Source organism: Gnatocerus cornutus, chromosome 4 (assembly GCF_029298725.1).
Source record: "Gnatocerus cornutus isolate USDA-ARS CGAHR chromosome 4, icGnaCorn1.1, whole genome shotgun sequence".
NCBI classification, from domain to species: domain Eukaryota; kingdom Metazoa; phylum Arthropoda; class Insecta; order Coleoptera; family Tenebrionidae; genus Gnatocerus; species Gnatocerus cornutus.
Window position 1 is genome coordinate 19,733,913 of NC_142236.1, and position 27,206 is coordinate 19,761,118.

The 27,206-nt window shown below is 33.5% G+C and overlaps 1 protein-coding gene and 1 pseudogene across 1 annotated transcript; one reads left to right on the top strand and one right to left on the bottom strand.

Moving 5' to 3' along the window:
- Nucleotides 1-11: 11 nt before the first annotated feature.
- On the top strand, nt 12-819 carry LOC148176615 (protein D2 pseudogene; annotated as a pseudogene).
- On the bottom strand, nt 810-26,416 carry CenG1A (Centaurin gamma 1A). Its single transcript, XM_088033736.1, has 8 exons — nt 26,095-26,416; nt 17,209-17,441; nt 9,500-9,776; nt 9,257-9,441; nt 4,462-5,635; nt 4,291-4,408; nt 1,760-2,117; nt 810-1,707 (listed from the first exon to the last, which is right to left on the bottom strand). The coding sequence occupies exons 1-8, from the start codon at nt 26,306-26,308 to the stop codon at nt 1,438-1,440; spliced, it is 2,829 nt and encodes a 942-aa protein (XP_087889862.1). The 5' UTR covers nt 26,309-26,416; the 3' UTR covers nt 810-1,437.
- Nucleotides 26,417-27,206: the final 790 nt, after the last annotated feature.

Sequence of the window (27,206 nt, forward strand, 5' to 3'; positions counted from 1 at the left end):
TGTTTTTCGTGTGGCCTAACTTCTCGCTCGTTCGACTTCTACCTGTGACCTTCAATTTGATCAAGTCATCTAAAAACAAAACAATGTCGCACGACGATATCGTGCCCTCCATCCTCCCCGACGTGCCGCCCCTGAAAATCGCCATCAATTACCCTGGCGGTAAGTCAGTGGACCTCGGCACCGACCTCACACCCGCGGAGGTGGGAACCGCCCCCGAGGTGACGTGGAGCGCCGCCCCCGACAAGTACTACACCCTCTACATGTTCGACCCGGACGCACCGTCGCAGAATTGGGCGTTTTTGGGCGACGTCGTTCACTGGTTGGTGGTTAATATCAGGGGGAGTGACTTGGCGACGGGGGAGACCGTGGCGGAGTACAGGGGGGCGGGGCCGCCGAGAGGGACAGGTGCCCATCGGTACATTTTTCTGGTTTTTGAGCACCAGGAGGCGGTGTCTGAGGGGAAGATGGGCGGGATTAGACAGAGGGTGAGGTTCTCGACGAAGAGGTTCCGGGAGAAGTTTGACGGGGTGCACGCGTGGAACTACTTCAAAGCGCGTTGGAGTCGGGAAGTTAACCAGGAGGCGCGGAAGTGCGTGGTGGCGTGAGGAAGTTTAGTGACTTTTGAAGTGTCGGTTGGCAAACTTGTTAAACAAAAAGCTCAAATTGTTTCGTTTTTTCATAACCTTAAAATAATTTTGACATGTATTGACAGATTAGTGAAAATTTTGGTGAAGGTGGCTTTACACTTTTGGGTGAATTGTTAAGCGTGATTTACACGTACGGAAATGTCGTTTAAAGTAAAACTCAAATAAATTGTAACATTTTTATGTAAGGAAGAACAACATATATAATTTCTGTACATAATTTAGCTTCGTATTTACAAAACAATAGATACAAATCTTTGGCGAAATTATATACATCAATGTAACAAAGAGAGTATTTCTGCGTAAATAAATGATACCACGTTACATAAACCACTCGCAAAAACCGTAAAACATTGCAAAGAGATAACTTACTATCACGACCAAGGTACAAATATTACAAATTCACATATAAAAAGATTTGTATGAATATAGTCACTTACGATTAATACTCACTGCAGTTTTACCAAAAAAGTGTTTTAATAGTGCAAAAATTGACATATCACGGTTCAACCAAACCAATTAAGTACAAACCAACGTGCGTCGAGTGTTGAAAACTTGATTGTACAGCTGCATACAAGACTATCACGTGATCATTGAAGAAAAACTGAGGAGGCAACGACTTGAAACGTCATTGATCATGGCCTCTCAGATTTTTGAGTAGGTACACTTAACATTAATCAGTGCAGTGTAAATTTCGAACACTTGCAAACATGAACACTTGAAATGGGGGGGGGTGTACCTAAGAAAAACAACAATTTAGTGCACCCTGTACTGCGAATCAGTCGGTTTTTCTTTAAATTACACTCGAGGGTAATTTTTCGAATTGAGGCATCGTTTGGCTGCCTCGTCGTCGAGGCAGAGTGCCGCTTCCCGGCACGCAAGACACTTCCGGACAGCCATAGGACAGTAAAAGATCAACCAAACTCCGACTGGCGGCGGCGGAGACGTCCGCCGTCACGCTGTTACTCGTCTGTTGCTTCGCCGCCGCGATGCTGGCGGCGGCGCGGGCGTAGGCCAGGCAAGTGCGCCCGTCTTGGTCCACCGCCTTGACGTTGGCGTTGTGCTGCAAAAACTCCAATCAACCAAAGAACGAAGATTGCGCGCTTTCGACTTACCCAGATGAGGAGTTGAGCGACGGCCAAGTTCCCCATGGCGCAGGCGAGGTGGAGAGGAGTCCGCAGGTCTCTGGGGGCCACGGTCGAGTTGACTTGCTCGCTGTTGGCGAGCGCGAGGACGTGGATGATGCTCTTCATGTTCGAGCTGCAGACGGCGTCCACCAGTTGTTGGCCCAGGGGCATTGTCGTGTTTGGGGGCGGCAAAAACTCTTTGCTTTCGTATTTTGCTCTTATCCACCTTTCTTTCTCTTCGCGAGTGGAGGTGGAGGTGGGCCGGACGCGGCCCTGGATTCGGCATTCCCACACGGAGTTTGCCAGGGTATTGCCGATTGCCAACATCACGCTCAGGTGGCCGGCTCTGCAAGAAAATACGAGTTTTGGTATGCAACTACGCAACGAGTACGAAGTACAACTTCGCATAAGAATCTCTTCCAAAGTACAACTTCGTGTGAAGTACACTTTTTTGTCACCACTTCGTATAAGAATCTTCAAATCAAAACTTAATAAAAGTGAAGCGATTGCAACTTCGTATGAAGCTCAGTCTTTATAAAGTGCAACTTCCTATCATGTGATGAACTATTCCAATGCAAAGACCAACATCGTATGAAGTACACTTTTGTCACAACTTCGTTTGAGAGTCTTCAACAAATCGAAACTTAAAAGTAAAGCTATCGCAAGACGCAACTTCGTATGAAGTTTAATGTTTGTAAAATGCAACTTCGTGTAGAAGCCTTTCGTACAGAACAACTTCGTATACCAGTAGTTTGCAAAACAAAAGTTAATAAAAGCAAATCTATTGTAAAATGCAACTTCGTATCATGTTATCACCTAATGCAACTTCATATTAGAGAGTCCGATCCAAAAACCAACTTTATATAACGTACAATTTTTTGTCACAACTTAGTATAAAGGCCTCTTGCAAAGTTCAACTTCGAATCAAAGTCTTCTCCAAATCGAAACTTAATAAAAGTGAAGCTATCGCAAAACGCAACTTCATATGATGATTGATTTGATGAATTTTGCAACTTGCAACTTCGTATTAAAAAGTTCGATCCGAAAACCAACTTTCTATAAAGTAGAAATTTTTGACATGACTTCGTATAAGAGCTTCTTGCGAAGTACAACTTTATATAAGAGTCTTCTTCAAATTAAAACTTAATAAAAGTAAAGCGATTGCAAAACGCAACTTTGTATGAAGTTCAGTCTTTGTAAAATGCAACTTCGTATCATTTGATAAAATTTGCAAATTGTAACTTCGTATTAGAAAGTCTGATGCACAGATGAACTTCATAATTAAGTACATTTTTTACTACAACTTCGTATAAAACCGTCTTTTATCAAAACGAAACTTAATAAATAAGAATCTGTTGCAAACTACAACCTCGTATAGCACATTTTTTTGTCATAAATTCGTATGAGAGCCTCTTGCAAAGTTAAAAAGGTGAATCTATTGTAAAGTCCAATTTCGTATTAAAAGCAATTGTTTGTTACAACTTCGTATAGGATTCTTCTGCAAATCGAAACTTAATAAAAGTGAACCTATTGCAAAGTGCAACTTCGTATTAGAGAGTCTAATGCAACTTGGTTGGCCTTTGTCAACTTCATATAAAGTCCACTTTTTTGACACAACTTCGTAGAAGAGCCTTTTATTTCTTTAAGTACAATCTCGTATACCAGTCGTTTGCAAAGCAAAACTTAATATAAGTGAATCTATTGTAAAATGCAACTTCGTATGAAGTACAATTTTTTTTACAACTTCATATAAGGGCCTCTTGCAAAGTACAACTTCATATAAAAGTCTTTTGCAAAGTCCAATTTTTTGCTATAACTTCATATAGGTGTCTTCTGCAAATCGAAACTTAAAAGTAAACCTATTGCAAAGTGCAACTTCGTATGAAGTTCAGACTTGGTAAAGTGTAACTTCGAATCATGTGACAAACTTTGTAAATTGCAACTTCGTTTTAGAAAGTCTGATGCAATAATCAACTTCATATACAGTACACTTTTTTCTTCGTATACTTCGTATACCAGTCGTTGGCAAAACGAAACTTAGTAAAAGTGAATCTATTGCAAAATGCAACATCGTATGAAGTTCAGTCTGTGTGAACTGCAACTTCATATAAAGTACGATTTTTTGTCACAACTTCGTATAAGAGCCTCTTGCAAAGTACAACTTCATATAAGAGTCTTTTGCAAAGTACAACTTCGTATGCAAAACAAAACTTAAAAAAAAATCTATTGCAAAGTACAACTTCGTATCATGTGACGAACTTTGCAATTTTCAACTTTGTATTAGAGTTTGATTCAAAGACCAACTTCAGATAAAGTACACTTTTTTGCCGCAACTTCGTATAAGAGCTTCGTGTAAAGTACAACTTCGTATTGCAGTCGTTTGCAAAGCGAAACTTAATAAAAGTTAATCTATGACAAAATGCAACTTCGTATCATGCGATAAACTTTGCAAATTGCAACTTGATTTTAGAGAGTCTAAACTTCATATAAATTCCAACTTCGTAAAACTCTCTACTTACGGCCACTCGTCCAAATCCAGGGAGCGAACCCTGGAAATATGCGACCCCAAGTTCCTGTGAATCCCCGAACATTCGATGCACATGAGAACGCCCAGATTCAGACTCGCCCAATCAGGATCTACAAAAATGACGTCACTATAGCTCTGACAACCAATCAGTCGTTGTTCTTACTCGTAGCGTCACAGTCTACGCAGAATCCATTCCCAGGTACACGGCTACGTATCGACTGTATGGTCGCCGCCTCCATCGGATTGCTCTGTTTCTTCCCTTTGGAGGACTCGTTCAACTGAAGAGAATTCAAGATCTGTTGTTCTATTGCAGCCACCCAGTCGTCACGGTCTTCGGAACTCGAGGCTTCGAAGTGCCATTGTTTGTTGTCCAAGGAGACGATGTAGAACTCGTAGCCATCAGGGTCTGAAGAAGAGTGTTCAATTAAAAGTTTGAATTGGGATAAGAAGGGAGACGTACCGTCGAACTCCGAGTTCTTCACACCGCTGCTCTTCATCCTTCGGTGCCGCTTCTTCACATTGGGCGTCTCCGTCTTGATGCCATCCCCATTGACGAAGGAGCTGCTGTTGGACAACATCCCCTCGTCCCCGCTGACTTGGGAGTACTTCGATCCTGGATCCTTCACTGTTTCGAAGGCGCTCAACAGCACCTTCTCCGTCGTCCGCTTGTCCTTCCCGCTCAAAGACAACCCCCCCAACCCCTCGTTAATACTGCTGCTCCCGTTGGTCCCCGCCACCGTGATAATCGACTTCGACCCCCTCGGCTTCTGTCCAGGAACTTTAACAGTGACGTACTGCAGCGAGATCTCCTTCCCGTGGACGTCGTCCATGTAGTCGTGCAGACTCGGATGGTACGTCAACCTCCCATCATCGCACAACGTCACGTACTTCTTCTTCCACTCTTTGTTCAGCGGCTTGCTGCTCCTCTTGTACAAATAGCCCTGCTTGAGCGGAATGGCTCGTCCGCTACCGAAATCTCCGACGTTCTTCAGCTTATCGTCGCCTTTCTTCGACGGAGCGAACAGGTTGGATCTTCGCCGGCTCTTCCGGGCGGTCGTGGGGGTGGAGCTGGGGGTGGGAAGATCCTTCGTGTCTTTCGGTTGGAGGTTGTCGACGGGGTGCGGGGTTGCGAATTTCGCAACGTTGTTGTTTTCCGTTGGGACTGCTTGTACTAGGAGGGCTTGAGAGGAGCCGTGGCTGAGGGTTGACGAAGAGGAGTTCCATTTTTCGTCGGAGGATTTGAAGGTGGGGTCCGTTTTGTCACGGTGGAGGTAGTGGGTCGAGGAGGATAAGGTGTGGACTTGGCGGGAGCCCAGGGTGTGGAGATTCATCGAGTCCTGCGAGAAAAAATTGAGAGTTAATTGGGGAATTTAAGAGTTAATTAACTCCCAAAGTGCAGTCGATGACGTCTTAGGAGTTGATAAAATTAGCTCGGCAAATTTAATGATTGAGAGTTAACGTCGGTAAAATTAACTCTAAAAAAAAAACGTTTTTAAGAATTGCGGAACAATTATTTTAACTCTCAAAAAATAATGCTTTTTGGTCTCGCAAAACACAAAGGCGTAGATACAAAAATTATTCAAAATTAATAAAACTTTGAGAGTTATTGACGGTGCAGTTAACTCTAAAAAAGTGTACTTTGAGGTTTTAATCGTAGTAAAGTTTAAAATAAATGATAATCACAATTGTTAAGAATTCCGGAAAAATTGAGAGTTAATGTTGATCTAACTACTTGAAGAGTTAAAGTTTCGCCAAAATCACACAGTTAAGCGTTTTTAAGGCACAGAGTTAATCTTGATGGAAATAACTCAAATCACTTAAAAAACGTAGTTGATGAGTTATTGAATATTTGAGCAATTTACATCGACGGAGGAGTTTTTATATAAATTGAGAGTTAATATCTATGAAATCAACTTGCGAAACATAGCTGGCTAGTTGAAGAGTTAAAACAAAAGAATATTCTGAAGAAAGGCAGTTAAAAGAGTTTTATGTAATGAGAGTTAATGTTGATAAAATGTTGAGAGTTATCATAAATACAACTAGTTACAGAGTTACTAAACAAATGTGGAGTTAATACAGGGTGATTTTTTTAAAACGGCAGGCGTTGTAGAATTTTTATTTATGAATCGATTTCAAAAATTTAAAAAGCAAATTAAATGGTTTTTAATTTACTATAAACTGATGATTTTAAAAATTTTCTAAATGTCTTAGTATCTTTTGGGCGATACTCAACTTTCTTATTTTAAATTGGAACCCATATTTTTTTTTTCATAATTTGGAAGATATTAATTTTCTTGATTCAGAAATGTGCAATATGTTCTACTTCTACCAAAAATATTTAAAAAAAAATTATCAAAATTGAAAAAAAGTAAGCAATAAAAGTTAATAAAATCTATTGCATGGTGTCAAATAAAAGAATGCCGTTATTGTAATTTCAAAAAGCAGCAAATAACAGAAAGGATCGGCATTTTTTTTTGAAATTACTAATAACAAAAGACAATAATAATTACAAATCAGAAAAAACAACTACCGAATTTAATTAAAATACTGTTGAAACTCCATCCCGTTTTTTTCATTGCACAATTGACACCATGCACCTAGATTTTATTAACTTTCATTGCCTAAATTTTTTCATTTTTGATTTTTTTTTTTAAATATTTTTTGTAAAAGTAGAACATATTACACATTTCTGAATCAAGAAAATTAATATCTTCTAAATTATGAAAAAAAAAATATGGGTGTCAATTTAAAATAAGAAAGTTGAGTATGGCCCAAAAGATACTAAGACATTTAGAAAAATTTTAAAATCACCAGTTTATAGTAAATTAAAAACCATTTAATTTGTTTTTTAAATTTTTGAAATCGGTTCATAAATAAAAATTCTACAACGCCTGCCGTTTTAAAAAAATCACCCTGTATATAGAATAAGATAATTTGAAAGTATTGCCAAACTGAGAGTTAATGTAGATATTAACTCCCAATTAAAGAGAGCTGGGCGAACAGTTAATGAGATTATATCACTTCCCTTAAAAAAGACAGTTGAAGAGTTACTCCTGATCCAAGTATTTGAAAAGTTAGTGAACAAATGAAGAGTTTTTAAGAGTTCAAGTTGAGGAGCATATTGAGAGTCAACATCTATAAAACGGTCTAATGAGTTATAAGACAATTGAAGAGTTAATATTGATGAAACTAGTTTGTGTTATTGAAAACCAGACAGTTGAATAAGTGAAGAGTTATTGCGTAATTAGGAGTTTATATTGTATAGAAATATAAAATCAACAATTGAGAAGTTATTGATAATCAATTTGATGAAATGGTATTAAATAATCGAGGAGTTAATGTTGAGAGTTACCTTATAGAAAATGTTGGGAAATATCGACATTTATAAGAGTTTATGGTCAACATTTCAAAGTTTCTAATAAAATTAACTCACAAATGACAGTTAACAAGCTTGGAAAAACATTAAGAGTTAAAAAATGTCAACAAAATGATTCGAAAGCTCCCAAAAAATTGTGAACTTAATTTTGATGTAATCATTGAGCCATTTTAAGAGTTACTGAACAACTGACAGATAATGTTGAGAGTTAGCTCAGAAAAGGTCATAAGAAGATTTTAAAAATATTCAGAGTTATTGTTCATAGGTGCCATATAAAATGTTTATAAGCAATTAAAAAGTTCCTGATGTAGAAATTAACTCACAAGTTACATTTAAAAATCTTGTAGAAACATTTAGAGTTAAAAGTTGGGAGTTAATGTCAATAAAATTATTCGAAAGCTCCTAAAAAACGGTCAAGTAACTTTTGATTTAATCACCGAGTTATTGAACAAATTAGAATTAAAGATGAGAGTTAGCTCGGGAAACATCGTGGAAAGTTAGAAATAAGAGCTATTGTTGATAGCTACTAGATAAAAAGTTTATGGTTAATCAAAAAGTCTCTCATGATGATATATTAACTCACAAGTGGTAGTTAAAGAGCTTCAGAAACATTAAGAGTTAATGTCAATAAAATTATTCGAAAGCTCTCAAAACGTTGTAAACTTCATTTTGATGTTATCACTGAGTCATTTTGAAAATTATTGAACGATTGAAAGTTAATGTTGAGAGTTAGCTCGGAAAAGGACGAGGAAAGTTTGAAGAAATATTAAGAGTTATTGTTAATAGCTTCTATAAAAAGAGTTTACGGTCAATAGAAACGTTTCCGATGTTGACATTAACTCACAAATGACAGTTAAAAAAAATTGTAAAATTATTAAGAGTTAAAAAATAGGGTCAATAAAATTATTCAAAAATTCCCAAACAATTGTCAACTAATTTTTGATGTAATCATCGAGCAATCATAAGAGTTATTAAATAAATAAACATAAATGTTGAGAGCCAACTCAAAAAAATGTGAATTTAATTTTAATGTAATCACCGAGGCATTTTAAAAGTTATTGAACAAATGAGAGTTAATATTAAAAGTTAATTTCTAGAAATGTTGAGAGCTATTGATGACAGCTAGTAGATGAAGAGTTTATAGTCAATTAAAAAGTTTCTGATGATGAAATTAACTCATAAGTGACAGTTAAAGAGCTACTAGAAACATTAAGAGTAAGAAATGTCCAAAAATTGGGAGTTAATGTCGATAAAATTAATTGACAGCTATCCCAAACATTGTGAACTCAATTTTAATTAAATCACTGAGCCATGTTAAGAGTTATTGAACACATTAACGTAATATTAAGATTAATGATGAAATAATCTGACAAGTGACAGTTACAGAGCTTGTAGAAACATTAAAAATTGAGAGTTATACATCTCTCCTAATTTAAGAGTTATTGAGCAAATAAGAGTCATTTATCTTTCCTATTTAAAGAGCTATTGAGCAAATGAGAGTTAATGTTGAGTTATATATCTTCTGGACTTCAAGAGTTATTGAGCAAATGGGAGTTAACGTTGAGAGTTAACCACTCTTTACCTTATGCGACAAAGTATTGTGACTAGGCGACATCTGCGAGAACCCATTATTCGCCGGCGCACTCGGCAGATGTCTTGGTCCTCCCGCTGGATGGAAATGGTTGTTGGGCGTCGAAGGCCTCGAATTCGTCGGCGTCAAACACGACGTCGAAACCGACAGTCGTTGTTGAACGATCTTTTGACAAGCTGCAAAAACCCACAATCACCATTGAAAATCGCGTGAGAAAAACGCGCGATTACTCACCGTCTTGGAAGACCCGTTCCACGTTGAGCCCGTAGGTGGCACACGTCTCGTAATACGAACACCTCTTCAAGTCGTTGGCGAGCTTCCTCGCGCGGGAGTCGTCGATGACTCGCGGGTTATTCTCGCTTATTGCATCTTGGGTTCCTACGAGGATCAGAGGAATTTCCGCGGAGTTCCGGTAGTGCGACATCTTCGTGTAGTAGTTGTAGATGGCGTTGAAGGACGACTCGTTTTCTAAGCTGAAGACGAAGATGACGGCGTCCACCCACGCAGTAAACTGTAAAAAAAACACACAAATGAGTTTGAATTTCCCGCCGTACCACAAACGGACCAATCAGTGGGCGCTACGACACAATCCCACCAATCACGAGACGCTACGACTACAATCCCACCAATCAGGGTCGCGGCTAAATTTAGCCTCCAGAATCCAGGTGAGACATAATCCAGGCTTTGCTCCGACCTGATTTTACACACCGGTCGATAATGCAGAACTCTATTAATAATGAAAACATCACGTCATCATGTCATGTCAAAGTACAATGCGCATCGTGACTTTTGTGGAGCAGTGTAACTGCAATCTTCTCCATTATCACATCTTTAGCAGTTTGTTTACGTTTGTCTGCCGGTCATCGACTTGTTCCACGAACAGAATTGAAACCCTCCGACTCGAATTAATGGGGTGAAAGAATGTAAGGGATGCAGTTGAAAAGTTTTGCCCGGAATAGTGTTCGATGCATTCCGGGAAGTGGGGAGATCAGTGAACTTTGGCTTGGAAAGCTCGTGTTATTGGAAAGAGCGGAAGGGTCAAAGGTTGCAAGGCGTTTAAATAGAAACGGATTTACAGGGTGGTCGGGAAATGGAAATCTAATTGCGTTTTGAGTTTGGATGGTAATGACGTTTCTACGATCGAGATAAGATTGTTCTGTTTGTAGTTTGATAATGATGATGATTCGAAGTTCAGAGTTGTATTTTGTCTTATTATTGAAAAAAAACTCTCAAATTGCGAGTTAATACTGGTCAAACTAGCCCTGATAATATTTTGAGAGTTAATCGTAATGAAAGTCACTACACATTCGTGACCGTTTGGTTTAACTATGATTGACAAGTTCAGAATTATTGGCCAATAAAAGTTGTGAGAGAGTTACTGTTTGATAATTTGAGAGTTAATTTTGACAAATTACTTAAAAATTGAGAGTTGGTTCTAAGGAAATTGCCGGAGAAAAAATTGAAGTCAACGTCTTAACGGAAAATGGATGACTACTTTGAGAGTTACTGTTGTCTTCGACAAATTAAATAATGAAATTGAGAGTTAATATTAACGAAATTTGTGTTAGTGAAATAAGCAATGAAAGTTTGAAAAAGTAGAAAAAATGTGCACAAATTTAGAGTTAATGTTGACGAAATTAAGAGTTATCGGTCATAAAATTAAGCAAAAAGTGTCTGAGGTTTTATAACTCCCAACACGAAAACGAAAATTAGACGAGATTATAATAAAATTTAAAAAAATAACATGAGAGTTATTTTTCATTTCTCAATCATAATGAGAGTTATTGTCGATGAAATTATGTTGTAATTAACACGAGGTAATTTGGATAAAAGCAACATTTAAAGAAATTTTTCACAACCTCGAATTTATTGCTATAATAATTCTCATAAATTAAATGAAATTAAGCGCAAATCACAAATCGAAACTCCTAAAACAAAAAAAAAACACCAATTTTTTTCACAATTTGAAGAAATTATATAGTAAGTTGGGAGTCATTTATAATTTGAGAGGTTTTTTTCTCATAAAGTAAATAAAAACTATTTGATAAACTGAAAGTAATTGTTTCTGGTAAATTGAGAGTTATCGTTGATAAATTTTTATGATACCAAACTGACAACTTCGAAAATATTGCTACAAAAACTTTTACAAATTGAGAGTTATTATTGATAAAATTACGCGAAAATGACATATCGTAACTCGCAAAACAACAAAAACGAGAGTTTTTCAGTCAGATAATATTATACTTAATTTGGAACTTCATTATAATTTTAAGAGTTATGTCTACAATGTAAGCAAAAAATCTTCGAAAAATTCAAAGTTATTGTTAAAGAAAATTAAGAGGAAATTGTAATTCGCAAAACAAAAGCAATCTTCTTTCAAAATTAGAAGAGATTATAGTAAATTGGGTTATTATTTGAGAGTTATTTTTTTCGACAAATTGAGTTATTGTTGATAAAATTAACCGAAAAGCCTCTCATAATTTGTAACTCGCAAAATTTTCTATAAAACTATAATAACTTGGGAGCGTTTTACTATAATTTAAGAGTTATTTTGCATTATGGTAACAAAAACTATGGCAAATTGAGAGTAAATTTTGATAAAATAGTGTCGCAAATCATACAAGTTAATTTGGTGAAAGCGAACTCAGGAAATTTGACCAATTTTTCTAAAATATTGCTACAAAAACTCTCATACATTGAGAGTTAATGTTAATTGAGTCGCGAGTTAAATTTTGATGAAAGCAAATTGAGAGTTATTAACAAATTTTACGCGACAGAATTTCAAAATTTGGTGAATTCATAGTACATTGGGAGTTTTTCTAATAATTTGAGTTATTTGTCATTATGCACATAAACAACTTGGGAGTTATTGTTGATGAAATTAAGTGGAAAACCTCAGACAAATTGTAACTCGCAAAACAAATACAATATTCGTTTAAAATTAGACGAAATTATAAAAAATTAAAAGTTTATTTTATAATTTAAGAGTTTAAAAATCTTCGACATAGTAAGAGTCATTGTTGATAAAATTAAGCAGAAGGCTTTTAACAAATAATTCTCAAAACAAAAAAAAATTCTTTCAAAATTAGAAGACATTACAGTAAATATAAATAAATAATAAATAATAAATAAATAATTTGAGTTATTTCTCATAATATAAACAAAAACTCTTCGAAAAATTGAGAGTTATTGTTGATGAAATTAAGCGAAAAGCCTCTGACAAATTGTAACTCGCAAACAAAAGCAATTTTATATCAAAGTTAGTCGAGATAATGGTTAATTAAGAGTTTTTTATAAGTTGTGAGTTACTTACTATGATGTATAAATTGAGAGTTAATGTGAATAAAGTTGTATCACAAACAACACGCGTTAATTTTGATGAAAGCAAACTGAGGATATTTGATGAATTTTTCAAAGATATTGCTATAAAAACCCTCATAAATTAAGAGTTATTAATAAAATTACGCGAAAATAACAAATTGTAGCTTGCAAAACAACAAAAACTATTTTTTTGCAATTTGACGAGATTATAGTAAATTGGGAGTTATTTCTAGTTATGTACCTATAAATATAAACTCTTCAACAAATTAAGAGTTTATGTTGTGAAATTAGGCAGAAAGCCGAAAGTTAAGTTTTTGACAAATTGGTTGATATAAATGAAATTAGCTCACAAATAACAAACTCAAGACATTATTATTGACTTAATTCAAAATTGAGAGTTCTTTAAGAGTTTCCACCGATAAAATTAACTCCTATTTTAATATTTCTCTGACGACAAAGACGCCTCCACGATTACGACATAGAATATGCAGTATGAAATCAATAAAGAGAACCACAATTACCACACGAAAAAAATTAAGATAAGAAAGATAAAGAAAAGAAAGAACAAAAACAAGTAAATGAACGACAAAAAGACATAAAGAGACCACAAGAAATTGACCAATTAATTAAAGAAAGAACAAAATAAAACCATAAATATACACTAAAAAAGACTCGTCATCGCGGACGTGTACTGTATAACAAAAAAACTGCCACCCAAAATAGAAAGATAAAAAGCCAAAAGCCGAGGATGCAACTCACGCTACGTCCGCCGCCCCCGCTGCATCAACCAGTCCATCAGGTAGCGAAACCCCAACTGAAACAAGCGTCCCGACAAAAGCAGGGGTTGCAAGCGTCGCGGCGCCACGTTCCCTCTCTCTCTCCTGTGTATATTCCTGCTCTCCTGAATTTCGTTTGAGAATCGATATATCGCCTGGTGCAGCGGGAATTTGCGCTGGATGCAACGAATTGTTCGGAAATGCGATTGCAAAGGGAAAAAAAATTTGAAAAACGTGAGGGGCGGCGATAGGGGCCTCGATTTCCCGGAGGATTTGCCAGGTAAGAGGTCTTATTACAGGTGAGTTTGCGTGACGTTAAATTGAAGAATGGTAGGTTTGATGGCGACGGCCGAGGCGCCAGTTGGGCTACTCATGGTAATAAGGCTGATAAATAGAGTGCGGGTAATTGGTTTGCTTGGGTCTTTTCCATTTATGGATTTATGATGGGTAGACGGAAATACAGTCGTAACTCTCAAACTGGCGATAATAATTGATGAATATTCAAAATTTACAAGAAACTACAGAAGAAAATTCTCAATTTTCAAAAAATTTACAAGATTTTTCACTAACAATAACTCTCAATTTAATATTTCCAACAAATCTGATTTAACTCGCAATTTATCAATCATAGTAAAAGTTAACTCTTAATTGCCATTTGTGACCCATTTACAGCAACATTAACCCTGAATTTGTTCATATCACCAGAAATAACTCTCAAATTATGAAAAAAACTCCCAATTTATTATAATCCTAGTTTCTGTTTTCTATTTTCCAATTTTTCCGCTTAATTTCATCAACAATAACTCTCAATTTGTCGAAAAGTCTTTGTTAACATTATGAGAAATAGCTCTCAAATTATACAAAAACTCCCAATTTACTTTTAGTTTTGAAAAAATTTTCTTGTTTTGCGATCTACAATTTGTCATTTGGGCGTAATTCCATCAACTATAACTCTCAATTTATGAGAGTTTTCGTAGCAATATTTTCAGGTTCGTAAAAAATTCGTTAAATTCTCAGTTTGCTTTCATCCAAATTAACTGTGTTATTCGCAAGTTTATTTTATCAACATTCGCTCTCCCTTTTTTTGAAAAATGGGAAATAATTAAAATTATAAAAAAAATTAAATTTAGCATCTTGTCAAATTTTCGTTTTTGTTGTTTTGCTAGTTGCAAAGCCTCTGACATTTGCTGTTTAATTTCATCACATAACTGTAAATTTCGTCTAAAAACTCCTAATTTGTAGTTCTCGAGTGAGAAAGAGTTAATATTGATCAAACTTTGCCAATTTAAGTGTTAATGCTGACAAAAACTTAGAACAGACCATCAACAACATTACAGGTTTAGCGAATTCAACTAATAATACATTGAGAGTTAATGTTTATAAAAGTAGTTGAAAGTTTCAGATAAACTCAGAGTTAAAGTTGATGAAATTAGTTCAGAAACCCCAATTAAAGTGGAACAAAATTAGTCAGTAAGTGTTAGACAGACTGGGAGTTAATCGTCAACTTTTGGGAAACTCGAAGTTAATGCTCGATTTTAGTTGGCGCTATACCAAAAAAAACCTAATAAAAGTAACTCACTTTTTCTATAAAATCAAAAATCTAGTTAAAAACCTTTTTTATTTATTGGGAGTTAAAGTAGATGTAAATTAACTCCCAAATATTATCAAAATTTTTGATAATTAGCCGAAACGCTCGCAGAGCTTGTTAAACAATTTAGTAAAAGTTAATTTTAAAGAAAATAAGAAAATTAAGAGTTACAGTAAATAAAATTAGTTCATAAACGGTTATAAGCCAAAAACTACGTGACAGATTAGACCAATTCGTAAACGGGGAGTTAACTTTGACAAAAATAGTCTATGATTGCGATTGGGAACTATTATTGAGAGTTAATTCTGATCAAATTAATTACAGAATCTAAGAGTTAATGCTGACAATCAATAGCTTTTCAGCTTGTCTAAATCTCTCTAAAAAATTGAGAGTTAGTGTTAATGAAAAAAGGCGACTTTCCGACAAACGGAGAGTTAATATCGATACAATTAACTCCAAAAAAATTCCAATTGAAAATTATTAAAAGTAAAAACTAAAAGTTAAACGCAAATAGTCTGTTTTTGATACATTAGGAGTTATTAAACAGTTGAAAAAAAGGAGTTAAAAAGTTTTTGACATATTGGGAGTTAAAATTGATGGCAATTAACTCACAAACAAAAAAGTTTTTATTAATTTGAAAAATTTTTCAAAAGTTTTCCATAATTTAGGAGTTAATTTGGTGATTTCGTGATGATTTTGACGCAATTAACCAAAAAGCTCTCAAAAATAAGAGTTAACGTTTGATGGAATAAGACATTCAGTTTGATTAAGCATAAGAGTTGATTTTGAAGTAAGTGAGTTTTTGGTGAATTGAGAGTTAATTAGCTCAAAATTGACAATGAGCTAAAAACTACGCGGCAGATAAGAGTTAATAGTCAAGATTTGGACAAATTTGTTAAAGTACGAGGTTATGAAGCAAATTTCTGATTATTATTACCGCAGAAAATTTAATATTTAACCAAATTGAGTTATTTTTGAAAAAACTTTTAACAATTCGTAAACTGGCAGTTCATTTGAATTACAAAATCTAAGAGTTAATGTTGCTTGGCAAAATCAACTAAAAACTGATAAATTGCGAGTTAGTGTTGATGAAAAGTAGACAGTTTCAAGCAAACGAAGAAGTAATTTTAATTCAATTAACTCCAGAAAAATTTCAATTGAAAAATAAATGAAAGTTCAACGCAAATAGTCAGTTTAAGTCAGTTAGTTATAGTCAGTTATTAAACAGTTGACAAATAAAAGTTAAAAAGTTTTTGACATATTGGGAGTTAAAGTTGATAGATATTAACTCAAAAGCAAAAGAGTATTTATTGATTTGACCAATTTTAAAAGTTTTTCATGATTTAAGAGTTAATTTTGACACAATTAGCCAAAAAGTTCTCAAAAAATAAGAGTTGACCAAATTAATTCGTAAATCAGAGTCGAAGAGTTTAAGTTAAGTTTAAGAGTTAATTTTGAAGTAAGTGAGTTTTTAACAAATTGAGAGTTAATTAGCTCAAAATTGCTAATGAGCCAAAAACTACGCGACTGATTAAGAGTTAATAGTCAAGATTTGGACAAAATAACAAAGAGAATTTAATATTTATCCAAATTGAGTTATTTTTGAAAAAACTTTCAACTATTCGTAAATTGGGAGTTAATTTTAACGAAAGCAGTCTAGAATTGGGATTAAAAGTTAATTTTGAGCAAATTAATTACAAAATCTAAGTGTTAATGCTGACTAATAACGCTGATAAATTGAGAGTTAGTGTTGATGAAAAGTGGCGAGTTTCTGACAAACAAAGAGCTAATGTTGATACAATTAACTCTGAAGAAATTCCAATTAAATTAAATATTGAACGTAATTAATTAGTTTGAGAGTTATATGACTGTTGACAATTTGGAGTTACAGAGTTTTTGACATATTAGGTTAAACTTTAAGACATTTTTTTTATTTGGGAGTTAATTTTGTTGAAATTACCCAAAAAAATTCTCAAAAAATAAGAGTTATAGTTGAAAAAAATTAGTTTTTTGGCAAAGTAGTAAGAGTTAATTACCTCGCAAATGACAAAACTACGTGACATATTGAGAGTTACTGAACCAATTTCATCAACATTAACTCTCAACCTTCCTCTGCTTCTGTTTTTTTCTCCACGGGTCACTCGGTCCGGTAATCACAAGTATTTACGGTACATAAACGCATTTAAATCGCAATTAATTGTAATCTGGACATGACAGCAAAGTAACTGAAAACCTAGAAAGTCGGTAACGGTAGTCACCTGTAATTCCGGCGGTCCGCCTTCGTCCCTTATCAACAACAGGTAACTTTGATTGTCGACGAGTATTTCCTTTTTGAATCGACCCCCTTCCGGTGACTCTTCCTGCATGTAAGATCCGGTCAAGTAGCGATGAACCAACGCCGACTTCCCGGAGGACAACGAGCCCACGATTCCCAGCCTCAAGTCCGGTACGGTCCTGGACAGCGTCCATTCTTGGCTGTTGACGAAGGAATCTGAAACGAAAAAAAACTCTTCTCGTCAACACCCAGAAAATTGCATACAATTACATTTTTTATAAAATCGTTCCGCGTGAAACGAAGCGGAAAATGAAATGTTTTATTAAAGTGCTGGAATTTTCCGGGGAAAATCCGGTTCGTGGACAGCGGACCGAAATCGATAGCGGGATCAGGAACTGTCATGTTTGTGTCTTTTTTTGATCGGTAAATCCGAGGTATGTGTCTGGTATTTAAAAGAACGTGACAGGATGTCGAGGTATGGCTGGAATGGGAATTGACGGAGGAAAGCCGAGAATACGATAACTGTTTCGAGAAAAGACACAATTGAGATGGTTCAAATTCTAAAGGTGGCTTTGTACAAGTGCGAGCGTTTCATCAACGTCATAATTTAATCGAGGCGCTTAAATACCATATGGTGTCAAAGGAGGCTGTGGAATTCGAGGTCTGTTGGTAGGACTGTCTGCTTGATGGGACAAAATTATCCAAAGCCCACTGAGTTAGTTGTGCGAGTTAAAATGTCACAAGTATGAAAAATCCAAGTGTTTCGTATTTGATGAAATTACAAGTTGAGAGTTACTGCGGTTTAAATTAAGAGTTAATTATGACGCAGATTTACAGGTTCCTAAAAATTAAGAGTTATGCATGATAACCAACTTAATCTGAAGATAAAAACAAAACGTTACGAGCTAAAAAAACGAACAAAATTTTTATTAAGAAGTGTTTGAGAGTTAATGTTGATAAAACTAGACGACTAGAGTTAATCATCTATCTATAAAACTAACTCCCAAACAAGAATTTAATGAAAACATTGGATAAAATTCTCTGGTAATTTGAAAGTTAATGTAGAGACTAACTGAAAACTAACTGAAATTATATCAAATTTTCTAAAAATTAGGAGTTAATCATTCATAAAACTAACACTCAATCAAGAATTTCATAAAAAAAATTTAAAATTCTTTGATAATTTGAGTTAATGTAGAGATTAACAAAAAAATCTAAAAATTTCGTAAAATTAGATCGACCCTTTTATAAATTGGGAATTAATCATCCATACTAATAACTCCCAAACTAGAATTTAATAACAAAATTGAGAAAATTCATAATAATATAATAATTTCATAATTTTGGAGTTATCAAGAAAATGAACTAAAGACAGAATTTCGCGAAATTAAATTTTTCATAAAATTATCTCTCAACAAACAAGAATTTTATCAAATTAATGGGCACAATTATTTGATAATTTGAGAGTTAATGAAGAGATTAACTAAAAGATTTGAGAATTCTATGAAATTAAATCAAATTTTTTATAAAATTAACCCTCAAACAAAAATTTTATCAAATTCTTCTGCAAACTTCTTTGATGATTACTTAAGAGTTAATAAAAAAATTAATTAAAGAATTTAAAAATTCTATGAAATTAGAGCGAATCTTTCATAAATTGAGAGTTAATTATCCATAAAAGTAACTCTGAAACAAAAAAGTACAAAAAAATTGCAAATTGCAAAGTAAATGAACAGATAAACTGAAGATTAAAAATTCCGCGAAATTAAATTGAATGTTTGATAAAATTAACTCTCGAACAAAAATTGTATCAAATTAATCTAATAAATTCTTTAATAATTTGAGAGTTAATATAGAGTTCTGAAAATTTCGTAAAATTAGATTGACCCTTTCATAAATTGGGAGTTAAACATGACTAAAATTAGCTCTCAAACAAAAAGTTAATCAAATTAATCAACAACATTTTTGATAATTTTGAGAGTTAATGAGAAGATTGACTGAGACGAGGACTTAACAAACTAAGAGTTAATGTTGGAGAAATTATAAGCTTTCAAAAATAAGAGTTAAAATTAAAGTACAGATAATAAACTTCGATCGAGTTTTTCAAAAAGTGGGAATAAAACTAACTCCCAAACAAGAAGATAATAAGAAAATTGGCAAAATTCTTTCATACTTTTGTAGTTTAATGAGGAAATAAACTGAGAGCAGAGAATTCCGTGAAATTAGATCGAATTTTTAATAAAATTAACTCTCAACAAATAAGAATTTTATCAAATTTATGGACACAATTCTTTGATAATTTGAGAGTTAGTGAAGAGATTAACTAAAAGATTTGAGAATTCTATAAAATTAAATCAAATTTTTTATAAAATTAACCCTCAAACAAATTTTTTATCAAATTCATCTGCAAAATTCTTTAATGATTATTTATGAGTTAATAAAGAGATTAATTAAAAAATAAAAAAAATCTATAAAATTAGAGCGAATCTTTCATAAATTAAGAGTTAATTATCCATAAAAATAACTCTGAAACAAAAAAGTATAAAAAAAATGCAAATGAAGTAAATGAACAGATAAACTGAAGATAAAAAATTCCGCAAAAATTAAATTGAATGTTTGATAAAATTAACTCTCAAACAAAAATTGTATCAAATTAATCTAATAAATTCTTTAATAATTTGAGAGTTAATACAGTGATAAATAAAAAAATCTGAGAATTTTGTGAAATTAGATTGACCCTTTCATAAATTGGGAGTTAAACTAGAAGTTAATAAGAAAATTGACAAAATTTTTTCATATTTTTGGAGTTAATGAGAAAATAAACTGAGAGCAGAAGAACTCCGTGAAATTAGATCGACCTTTTTATAAGATTAACTCTCAAACAAAATTTTTCTTAAATTAATCTGCAAAATTCTTTGATTATTTGAAAGTTAATAAACACATTAACTAAAAAATGTGTGAGAATTCTATGAAACTAGAGCGAATCTTTTATAAAGTGCGAGTTAGTTATCCATAAAAGTAACTCTCAAACCAAATTTTTATCATATTAATCTGCTATATTTCATAACTTGAGAGTTAATGTAGAGACTAACTAAAAGATCTGAAAATTTAATAAAAGGAGATCGAATGTTTTATAAATCGAGATTTAATCATCAATAAAACTAACTCTCAAGCAAGGATATAATGAACAAAATTAGGAAAATTATTTGATAATTTGAGAATTAATGAGAAGATTAACTAAGTAATGTGAAAATTTCCGTAAAATTTGATTGAGTCTTTCATAAAGTGAGTCATTCATTTGTAAAACTAACTCTTAAACAAATATTTGTCCAAATAAAACGGCAAAATTATTTGATAATTCAAGAGTTAGTGAGGAAATTAATTAAAAAATCTGAGAATTTCCTAAAATTAAATCAAATCTTTTATTAAATGGGAGTTAATTATCCAGAAAACTCTTAAAAAAAAATTTATCAAATTAATAGGCAACTTTATTTATAATTTGAGAGTTAATAAGAAGATTAAAGTATGAGAATTTCCGTGAAATGAGATTAAATCTTTCATCAAGTGGAAGTAGTTAAACATTCATAATACTAACTCTCAAAAAAACATTTGATCAAATTAAACGTTAAAAGTTTTGATAATTTGAGAGTTAATAAGAAGATTAATTAAATAAATTGAAAATTCCGTAAGATTACATAAAAATTTTCATAAAATTTACTCGCAAACAAAATTTTAATAAAATTAATCGCCAACTTCTTTGATAATTTGAGAGTTAATCAAAAGATTAACTTAAAAATACGAAATTAAAGAATCTTTCATAAAGTTGGGAGTTAATCATTCCTCAAAATAACTCTCAAACATTTGGCTAAATTAATCGGCAAAATTATTAGATAATTTGAAAGTTAATCTACGAATTCTGTGAAATTCCGTATTCCATAAATTGAAAAATTTTAAACTTGCAAAAATTATTTTCCTTTCAGCAACCTTTAGAATTTCAAGTTTGCTAGCCCTGTTCAGTGCATCTCTTTGACAGTTTGAGGTTAAACACGTCATGACAGTTCGGAAACGTCAAACAAGGCTACCAACCAAAAAATGCAAAGCCCACTCTACAAACTCCATCCATAGAATTTGATGCACTGTTTCTTTGACTTTTCCCCCAATCAATTTGAATTGTAAATGACAGCCAACGACGCGATAACTGTTCCGGAAGAAATGCCACAACAGTTAAACAGTAAAAAAGCAAACAACTTTATCGACATCAATCGCCGCAATGAAACCTTGACGTTAATTACATATCATTACCAGGAGCAAGCAATCAAAATTTCAAGAATCGCCATAAATCACTGCGGAAAGTTCCCATTCCGAGCCAACCCTTAAATTATACGTTCGCCGTCCCCTTCAACCCTCCAAGGGTCACCCTCTATACAGGTAGCACGCACATAAATTAATTCTCAAGAGGCGCAACTCATTCCCGACGAATTTATTCCATGGGATTCCGGCGTTATACTTTTTATTAATCGCCCATATGGGCGTAGGAAGCGGCGAGATGGGACAGGTGCGTGCCTAGGATGATACCCAGCTGTTTTCCGGACCCGGAAGTGGCGCGCGTGCTACTCGAATTTCCGGAGGTGTTGTTTCGTTGTCCTTTTACGGCCGTAATCGCACAATTTTCGTCTTCCGTTTACGGACGTTTCTAATTTTTACGGTTCATGGGGGGACGGGGACCGTGGCGGTGATTACCATAAAGATTTTTCAGGATAAGACAGACAGATTTAATGAGGGGCCCAAGGTTTTCAATTATCGTGTGATCACAGTTGGCTGTGTTAAAAAACGAAAAATCAACGATAACTAGATTTAATCAGCTATTACCCGTTATCTAAATCCCATCGTTTTATGATTGATAGATAAGGATGAAAATTGTACTTTGGTCTCGTTCTTTAACCCACAAACTAGATCTCGAGGGCAATAATTCCGTTTCGATGTAATTGAAATATGAACCGTTTGTTGGCCACTTAAGTAATAGTTAATTTCCGGTGCGAGACGTGCGTTTCCTGAAACAATATTCTGCGACCGGAAATAACGACAAGGTGGATTAAATATTGCACACCTATGGTCATTTGAGGTATAAAACTGCTCATTAATGTCATTTCTGTGAAACGGAAATGCGGGAGAGGGAAAATTGCGCTTCAAGGTGGCGGCGGAAAAATACACTCAGCGCCAAAAGTTGGACAAAAAACGCCCAGTATACAACTAGTTTGAACATGTGTAAAATTGACAAACTAACATTTCAACAAAAATTTTGATATTACGTCTATAGTAACTCTTAAACTCTTGAAATTTGACTATTTGAAATTCTCTCAATAGTTCGTTAACTTGTCTGCAGTTAATCACCATAAACTCTAAATTTGTATGTTTATCGTACCATTAATAACTCCCAAGTTGTGAAAAATTGTCAATTATTTTGCAATTTTATCAAACTATAACTCTCAAAATTGTATTTTCAGATCTAAAAACTGTATAAACATTGTTGTTTTCAATTAATTTTGCCATTGATAACTCTTAATTTGTCCAAGGTTTGGCATTTTTTTATTTCTGACCAACAGTAATTTAATCTCGTTGTTTAATTCCATCAAATCTTGGTTTGAGAGTTATTTTTATGGATGATTAATTCCCACTTTTTGAAAAACTCGATCAGAGTTCACGAAATTTTTATTCTGTACTTTAATTAGGCTTATTAATTTCTCCAACATTAACTCTTAGCTTGTTAAATCCTCGCCTCAGTCAATCTTCTCATTAACTCTCAAAATGATCAAAAATGTTGTTGATTAATTTGATTAACTTTTTGTTTGAGAGTTAATTTTAGTCATGATTAACTCCCAATTTATAGAAGATCCGACGTAATTTCACGAAATTCTCAGATTCGCTAATAACCTCCTAATTAACTCTCAAATTGTCAAAAAATTTAGCGCATTAATTTGATCAAATGTTAATATGAGAGTTAGTTATATGAACGATTAACTCTCACTTTATTAAAAAATCGATCTAATTTCATAGAATTCTCAGAGTTTTTAGTTGATTTCCTTATTAACTCTCAAACTGTCAAAGAACTTGCCGATTAATGTAATCAAATATGTGTTTGAAAGTTAGTTTTAGCGATGATTAACTCCCACTTCAGAATTTTCAGATTCTTTAGCCACGATCCACATTAACTCTCAAACCGTCTAAAAATTTGGCGATAATTTGATAAAACTTTTGTTTGAGAATTAGTTTTATGAATGATTAAACCCCCAATTTATTTTACGGAATTCTTAGATTCGATTCTGCAGTTAATCTCCTCAGTAACTGACAAGTTGTCAAAAATTTGCTGATTAATTTTATAAAATTCTAATTTGAGAGTTACATTTAACAGTGATTAACTTCCACTTTATAAAAGATTAGATCTAATTTTACAGGATTATCAGATTCTTCAGTTAATCTCCTTATTAAGTTTCAAATAATCAACAAATTGTACCGATTAATTTAAGCAAATTTTTGTTTGAGAGTTAGATTTAGCGATGATTAACTCCCACTTTATAACAGATTCGATCTAATTTCATTCAATTCTAAGATTTTTCAGCCTCATTAGCTCTCAAATTTTCAAACAATTTTGAAGATTTAGTTTGATAAACATTTTAGATTTAGTTTAATAAATAATTAACTCTCAATGTACGAAAAAAATCGGTATAATTTCATAGAAATCTCAGATTCTTCTGTTAATCTCCGCACTAACTCTCAAATTATCGGAGAATTTGCCGATTAATTTTATTAATTTTTTTTTGAGGGTTAGTTTTATGGATAATTTAATTCTCCCTTTCTGAAAACTTTACTCTAATTTCACGGAACTCTAATTTCTCAGTCTTTAGTTAATCTCCTCATCAACCCTCAAATTATCAAGATTAATTTAATACACTATTTGTTTAAGAGTTAATTTTATCAAAAATTCGATTTAATTGCTTAGAATTCTCACTCTTCAGTTCAATTTGTTCAAGTTGTTCAAGTTCTTCAATTTTCTCAGGAACTCCAAAATTATCAAAGATTTTTGCCAATTTCGTTAAACAATTCATTTTTGGGAGTTAGTTTTATGAATGATTAACTCCCACTTTATGATAAACTCGATCTTATTTCAGTAAATTTTCATATTCTTGAGCTAATTTCCGCAAATTGTGAAAATTTTTGTTTGAGAGTTAGGATTAAGGAGTTCTAAAACTTTAAAAATTTGAGAAAAAAAATCCAAAATAGTAAAATTGACTGATCGAAGCTTAAAAACCCAAAACTCTCGAAAGATACACAATTTTAATAATGTTACAAACTTTCAGATGAAAAATATTCACAAGTTCTTAAAAATTACCAAAAAATAAAACTCAAATGTCATAAAAATGCTACAAAAAACAAAAAATATTCACAAATTTCAAAAATGCAAAAATGTTATTTAAAAATTTACAAAAACGGTACACAGCTCAAAATAATTTCCAAACAAAATTTTTAATATTTCAAGAACGTGTTTATTTCTAAAATTTCCAAAATGCATTACTTCAAAACAAAAAAATGTCACATTTTTAAAAAGTTCCAGATCTCTTAAAATGGCCAAAATCGTCATTTTTCAAAAGTTAAATTATTTTTAAAATCCCACAAATCTCAAAAAAAAATCAAAAATTTCAAAAAAAAATTTTAATACAAGAATAGTTTCTAAAATTTGTAACAAGTGTTTCAAAACATTCAAAATTTTAATTTTAATGTTACCATAATATCACTATTTTCTAGAATTTTTGAAATGTACAGATATGCCAAAAAATGCCCCAAAACATACATTTTTCGAAAAAGTTTCTAAAACTCGACGCTTTTAAAAATTTACAGAACCAAAATATGCAATTACTCCAATATCAACAATTTAAGTTAAAATTTCCAAAGTCAAAATTTAAAATTTTAAATAGAATAAAGGGAATTCCGCTAATTAATAAAATCTTAAAAGTTCGCAAATTTGGGAATGGATTTCAAAAAGTCTTTAAGATCCTCCAGTCTTTTAAACACTTCTTTTCGTAAGTAAAAAACTCGCAATTTAAATATCCTCGGCACCAAAAATTCGGGATTCCAAAATAAAAACTTTCTCAACGCTCAAAATATCATTTTTATTTACTCTTTTATCACTTTAATAAAACAAACTTGTTGTGCCCATGCAATTGTTTATACTACTTTATTTATATTAAAGTTATCAACCGGTAAATATATGCGCATGTTATGTCACAATTTGGTAAATAATTTGTTGACAATGTCGAAATTTCATATCGCGCTAGAAAAAAAACACAACCTGGACAAAGTCGTCATTGAAGTTTACAAAAAAAGAGAGAAATCACACGTGTCCCAGATCTAGTCATCCGTATTATTAAGAAGAGTAAGAAGCAGCTGACGTCATAGATACCACGCAGCTGCTCTTTGCGCAAATAATGGGAAAGCTAATCCCGAGGAGTCTTAGGGAGATATTTGTGCATCAAGGGCGGAATTCGGCGCTTTCACCACCAGAGATAACAATCAAAGGACGTTCGATTTCGTGCGACTTTCTCCACTTTTTCGTTCGGAATTTCAGAAAAAAACCACCGATAAGAGCGATACTACGCGTCTATTTTCTCGTCCCGCACTTTTGCCAAACCGCTGACTCGCACCTTGCCAAAATTTTGTAAACAACTTTATTTATAAACAGACCTCGAGCCCAAAACGGCAATTCCGGTCCTGATAAGCCGAAGAGAATGCGGTCGTGATTAGAAGAAACTCATCTAGTCGGCTCGGGGCAAAACAAACCACGATCTACATCAACTTTCACCGAATTCTCTCTCACCGGATTTGCGTTTTTCCGGAAGCACCAGCGACTTGGTCCGTTTCACGCGTAAAGATCTCCTCCGGATCGACCGGAGGAACGACTCCGGCATCCGCTGGAATTTCGGCGTGTCTTGGTTTTTCTTGTCGGGTAGTAGCCAGTTTTTCACCGCCGTCATGGATATCCCTCTGGACTTCTTCGGCGTCGCCGAAGTTTCTCCTTTTAGATCCACCATTATCACTCACTGTCACATTTTTTTTCGGGCACTTTTCGACGGTCTTCGCGGGTTTATCGCACGATCACGGCTATAGTAGGAACTGTAGTAAATGTGTCGCGATAGGGGACCGGAGTGGGCACCGTCCCCACCACACGGGCGACCTCGTGGCAAGAAGAGGCGCAAGCGCGACGGCAGCGATGAGATGCAAGAGCGCCGGGGGCGATAATCGAAAGAAGTGCGAGCGAAATTGCAAAAAAAACACCCTGTATAATGTGACTTCAGGATTACGAAATTCTGGTTTTTCTTCTTTTGTTAGTTTGCGATTGAAAAGGGACATCCTGTATATACGAACTTGACATTCTTTTGTTATCGTCTCACAAATTTTGTTGCTTTTGTTAAAAATTGAATCACACGAGAAAGAATTAGAATTGGTGAGTATTGCGCAGTTTTCTTTGGTTCACACGGTATAATTTCCGAAATTGTGAAGTTTAAAGTGTTACCAAACTTTGTGGCAAAATATTTGTTTGCGAAATGAGGAAAAATCGCATAAAAATTCTGCAAATATTTTTGAAAAGTTGGTTAATTTTTTGAGAATTTAAATTTTGCAAATTTTGAAAATTGAAGATCCTTTAAAAGTAAAATTATTTTTTTAAATTCATGCAATTACATAATTTCAAACAAAAGTTAACATTTTCTTGAAAAAAACTACAAATTTTCAAAATCAAAAAAAAAGTGTCTTGGTCTTGACTGTTTTCGCCATTAAAAATATTCAGAAAAGTTGTACAGACAAGTTGCTCAGAATCGAATTCTAACCCCTTGCGCCGAATTTTAACCTAAAAATTACATTTTGATTATTTACAAAATTTTCCATGGAAGGCAAAATAAACATTTATTACCAATCGAACGTCTCCAAAAT